The sequence below is a fragment of the Sinocyclocheilus rhinocerous genome, unplaced genomic scaffold, assembly GCF_001515625.1.
Source record: "Sinocyclocheilus rhinocerous isolate Xijiao unplaced genomic scaffold, SAMN03320098_v1.1 scaffold1145, whole genome shotgun sequence".
NCBI lineage: Eukaryota > Metazoa > Chordata > Actinopteri > Cypriniformes > Cyprinidae > Sinocyclocheilus > Sinocyclocheilus rhinocerous.
The window spans coordinates 54,009-60,071 of NW_015658513.1; the positions used below are offsets into that span (position 1 = coordinate 54,009).

The window sequence follows — 6,063 nt, forward strand, 5'->3', positions numbered from 1 at the left end:
TGAGTGTGTGTGTGTGTGTGTTGTGAGAGAGTGTGTGTGTGTGTATGTGAGTGTGTGTGTGTGACAGATGACCATTCGATTTTTAATTTCTCTGTTTTATATTTTTATAATAAACGTTGTGAAAATGGCTCCGTGACTCTCTTGTCATTATTATTCTGGGAAAAATCACTCAAAGCTCACCAGAGATCATCTGAGTTTGTTTCTTCAACAGATTTGGAGAAATGTAGCATTGCATCACTTGCTCTGCAGTGAATGGGTGCCGTCAGAATGAGAGTCCAAACAGCTGATAAAAACATCACAATAATCCACAAGTAACCCATTCACTTGCAGTGAGACACTGATGCAATGCTACATTTCTCCAAACCTGATGAAGAAACAAACTCATCTACACCTCGGATGAGCTGAAGGTGAGCAGATTGTCTTTGTCAGGTGAAGTGTTAGTGAACAGGTAACACAGAGACTCACCATCTGCGTGTGGTTGGGGAAGAAGGTTTGCTCGTTGAGCGGGAACTTCTCTGGACCCAGAGTCTGGTAGAGCTTGATCATGTGAGAGAACTGCAGAATCCAGACACACAAACACATGAATGATTCATTATTATAAAGAACACAGCATTCATCTTCATCATCTTCCATTTAAACTCACTAAACCTCAAAAACGACTTGAGCTGAAGCCCATTAATGCATTAAAGGAGTATTGTAACGCGCTATCGTCTGAGTTCAGTCTTCTTCACCAGTTGTTTAGTCTGAGTTTGCACTGAAAAAAGTGAAACAAAGTGCATTTTTATATTGGTGTAATCGTGGTTTCAGTTAAACCTGTTTTATTCAGTTTGTCTAAAAGCAAATAATACTCTGCATTCAAAAGATTAGAAGAAAAACTAAATGTGGGTTTTATTAATTTCTCTGTATTTTACAATCACAATAAACATTAAGGTCTTTTAAAGTTGTCTAAACTAAACTGAGCATTGACAAAATATTTGAGTTTTATCAGATTACAGATAATTTAGCTTTTGTTTATGGATAAATTCACTTACAAAAAATAAAAATACAATTATTATATCGACCTAAATTACGTTTTGGCTCATGCCTACAGAAAATATATTAATTAAGCAGTGTTATTTTAGTATGGTTACAGTATTAGTAATATTTTTTTTTAATTTGTTTATTTTATGTTTTCATTTTAAAGTTTTAGTAATTTTGTTGTGTGCTTTTGTAATTTAAAAAAATATATATGTCTATGTAGTTCTTACTAATTTTTATTTCAGTTTTAGTTTTAGTTATTTTGGTATTTAAAACAAAAATGAGAACCGATAAAAATAAAACAAGTTTAAGATTTTTATATTTTATTATTCTGTTAATCTTTATTTGATTTCAAGCACTACATTTTTATTTTATTTTTATTTTATTGCAAAATATTTGAGTTTTATCAGATTACAGATAATTTAGCTTTTGTTTACGGATAAATTCACTTATAAAAAATAAAAATAAAATTATTATATCGACCTAAATTACGTTTTGGCTCATGCCTACAGAAAATATATTAATTAAGCAGTGTAGTTTTAGTTTTAATATTGTTAATATTTATTTGATTTCAAGCGCTAAAAAAGTTTTTTTTTTAAATTTTTTTTTTTTAAATATGTCTATGTAGTTCTTACTAATTTTTATTTCAGTTTTAGTTTTAATATTGTTAATATTTATTTGATTTCAAGCGCTAAAAAAGTTTTTTTTTTAAATTTTTTTTTTTTAAATATGTCTATGTAGTTCTTACTAATTTTTATTTCAGTTTTAGTTTTAGTTATTTTGGTATTTAAAACAAAAATGAGAACCGATAAAAATAAAACAAGTTTTATATTTTTATATTTTATTATTCTGTTAATCTTAATTTGATTTCAAGCGCTAAACATTTTTATTTATTTTATTTTTTTTATTATGTCTATGTAGTTCTTACTAATTTTAATTTCAGTTTTAGTTTGTTATTTTGGTACTTAAAACAAAAATGAGAACCGATAAAAATAAAACAAGTTTTATATTTTTATATTTTATTATACTGTTAATCTTTATTTGATTTCAAGCAATAAAAAAGTTTTTTTTAATGGTTTTAGTTTTAACTTTTGTTTTAGTTAACTATAATAACCCTGTAATTAAGTATGGTCTTTATAATAATAAATAATATATTTTTACATTGTATGAATGTTTTTGTCTTTGGGAAAATAAAACTTTTTGATTAATATTAAATCAAAATTGGAGGTATAAACAAAACCATAAATATCCAAGAAAATCTGAGAAAAATTTATACATTTATTATTATTATTATTTATTCGTTTTATTATTTTCTGTGTATTAGTTTAGATTTTTCAGGTATTTTTCCAGCGTGTGCGTGTGCTGTGATGAGCATCACTAGAACCGATAAAAATAAAACAAGTTTTATATTTTTATATTTTATTATACTGTTAATCTTTATTTGATTTCAAGCAATAAAAAAGTTTTTTTTAATGGTTTTAGTTTTAACTTTTGTTTTAGTTAACTATAATAACCCTGTAATTAAGTATGGTCTTTATAATAATAAATAATATATTTTTACATTGTATGAATGTTTTTGTCTTTGGGAAAATAAAACTTTTTGATTAATATTAAATCAAAATTGGAGGTATAAACAAAACCATAAATATCCAAGAAAATCTGAGAAAAATTTATACATTTATTATTATTATTATTTATTCGTTTTATTATTTTCTGTGTATTAGTTTAGATTTTTCAGGTATTTTTCCAGCGTGTGCGTGTGCTGTGATGAGCATCACTAGTGAGGGGTTCAGACTGGCTCGACGCACCACCCAGGGTTTGCTGCAGAAGCTGTAGATGGAGAAGAGCGAGTTAACGCTGGGAACGGAGCCGTAGTTCAAGCCGATCACCAGGCTCCTGAAGTCCTCTCCCGGGGTCATGCTGTAGGCGTGCTGACGAACCAGCACGAAATCTGGCCTGAACGATCTGCAGAGACACACACGAGTGAAGACGCTTCATTACTGAGCAGAGCATCACGCGCTTCTGTCTTCATTTAGCATGCGTTCGTTACCAACAACGGCAAAAAAATCATCTTTCTAGCACGATGCACAAGCTCAGTGAATAATCTGCAAGTCAAAACACTGATATCAAAGACACCATGTGTGAGCCTTATCTGTATACCCTATATTTGTAGCAATAGCCAACAATACATTGTATGGGTCAAAATTATACATTTCTCTTTTATGCCAAAAATCATTAGGATATTAAGTAAAGATCATGTTCCATGAAGATATTTTGTAAATTTCCTACCGTAAATATATCAAAACTTAATTTTTGATTAGTAATATGCATTGCTAAGAACTTAATTTGAACAACTTTAAAGATGATTTTCTCAATATTCAGGTTTTTTTGCACCCTCAGATTCCAGAATTTCGAATAGTTGTATTTCGGCCAATTATTGTCATATCCTAACAAACCATACATCAATGGAAAGATTATTTATTCAGCCTTCAGATGATGTATAAATCTCAATTTGAAAAAATGACGACCCTTATGAGTGGTTTTGTGCTCCAGGGTCACAAATATGAAAACAGCAGTACAGCTTCTCAATCTTATTCAAGGATTTTTCGACATTTTAGCTGGTAGATTAGACAAAAGTACAGAATTCTATGTATGTTATGGTTTAAAAGTATGATTTTTTAAAAAGAATTAATACTTTTATTTATCAAGGATGCATTAAATTGATGAAAAGTGACAGTGAAGACATTTTTAATAATGTTACAAAAGATTGATTTCTGAAGATCATCTACACACACACACACACACACACACACACTATTAATAGTGGCTTAACTAGTATGAGATGTCTGTTTAAGTGAGGCAGGTGTAAATAATCTCCGTGTGTTTGGCAGATGATGGACATGTGAAGCCGAGAGTTGCTAGTTAATGCGATTTTCTACACACTGACTTCATGCATGCACTAAAAATCTTATTTTATTTCAGCTATTTGCCAAGTCAACATTTCTCATTTTCATTTAGTTTAACTTAATATGATAATAAAAACTATATAGACATACACATAGAAAACAGCTGTTTTACATTAGAATAATATTTAACATTTTTTACTGTATTTTTGATCAGATAAACGCAGCCTGTGTGGGCAGAAGAGACTGTAAGTGTGTGTGATTGTGTGTTTCTTAAAGGGCCGGTTCAGCTCATCCGCACACACACACACACACACACACTATTAATAGTGGCTTAACTAGTATGAGATGTCTGCTTAAGTGAGGCAGGTGTAAATAAGCTAGTTAATCTGATTTTCTACATACTGACTTCATACATGCACTAAAAATCGTATTTTATTTCAGCTATTTGCCAAGTCAACATTTCTCATTTTCATTTAGTTTAACTTAATATGATAATAAAAAATATATAGACATATTAAAAAACACACATCAAAAACTTGAAAAAAAAAGACAAATTCAAAATAATAAAAAAATGTAATGAACAAAACACTAACACTTTAACTAAAATAATAAAACCGAAACTATAAAAATAAAAATTATTCAAAATATTAATAAAAACTATATAAACATATATATTTTTTAAATGAACTAAAACACTAAAATGTTAACTAAAATAAAAAAACCTAAAATTATAAAAAAAATATAAATAATACAAAATATTTATAAAAACTATAGGCATATTTTTTAAAAATCAACAAAAACGCTAAAATGTTAGCTAAAATAAAACAAGGCATTTAAAAAATAACAGAACTTTAAATTAAACAAAAACATGCAACATGAAATTATAGAAATAAAAAATAATAAAAAATATTAAAAAAACAATACAGACATATTTTTTTTAAAAATTAAAAATGAACAAAACACTAAAACTTTAACTAAAATAATAAAACCGAAACTATAAAAATAAAAATAATTCAAAATATTAATAAAAACTATATAGACATTTTTTTTAAATGAACAAAAACACTAAAATGTTAACTAAAATAAAACCCCATGAAATAATAAAAATAAAAATAATTCAAAATATTAATAAAAACTATAGGCACATTTTTAAAAATCAACAAAAACGCTAAAATGTTACCTAAAATAAAACAAATCTGAAATTATAAAAATAAAAACAATTCAAAATATTAATAAAAACTATACAGACATTTTTTTTTTAAAGTAAAAAATGAACAAAAACACTAACACTTTAAACTAAAATAAAAACCTGAAATTATAAAAAATAGAAATTATTCAAAATATTAATAAAAACTATACAGACATAAAAAAATGAACAAAAAAGCTAAAATGTTAACTAAAATAAAAAAAATCCCTGAAATAAAAAATAAAATAAAACAAAACAAAACAAAACAAAACAAAACAAAACAAAACAAAACAAAACAAAACTTAATAAAACAAAAAATAAAAACAATTCAAAATATTAATAAAAACTATACGGACATATAAAAAAATAAATAAAAAAAATTGGCAAAAAAACTAAAACTTTAACTAAAATAAAACCCTGAAATGATAAAAATAAATACTAGTTAAAAGTGTAAGAAGTGTCTCGGTGAGAGTGAGAGAACACACCTGACCACTTTAGTTCCTCCGCGGTTCACCTGCATGTCCACCGCACAGCCGGCGGTCACATCCGACACCAGATTGATCTCCGAGAACTCCGCCTGAAACACACAACACAGCCGGAACAGTTAACTAACACTCATTCAATACATTTCACTGAAGAAAACAACAACAACTAGCTGCCAAGGCAACATTCCTCTTACTCTTCATGATATATTCATTTATATGAAATAAGGCCTTTCACGCAATTTAAAAAAAACATCTGTGGCCAGTCATTTTATTTCAAGGAACATACGCTACTGTTCAAACGTTTTCTGATACTTTTATTCATCAAGGATGCATTAAATTGATCAAAAGTGGCAGTAAAGACATTTATAATGTTACAGAAGATTTCTGTTTCAAATAAATGCTGCTCTTTTGAACTTTCTGTTCATCTGTGAATCCTGAAAAATAAAATGTATCACAGTTTCCACAAAAA

At 27.6% G+C, this 6,063-nt stretch overlaps 1 protein-coding gene across 1 annotated transcript in view; it reads right to left on the reverse strand.

Moving 5' to 3' along the window:
- Positions 1 to 6,063, reverse strand: part of LOC107722344 (synapsin-3-like) — a 53,200-nt gene that overhangs the window by 37,549 nt on the left and 9,588 nt on the right. Inside the window, 3 exon segments of the mRNA XM_016530669.1 lie at positions 466 to 555; positions 2,826 to 2,982; positions 5,595 to 5,693. Of these exon segments, the coding sequence (XP_016386155.1) occupies positions 466 to 555; positions 2,826 to 2,982; positions 5,595 to 5,693 (346 nt within the window).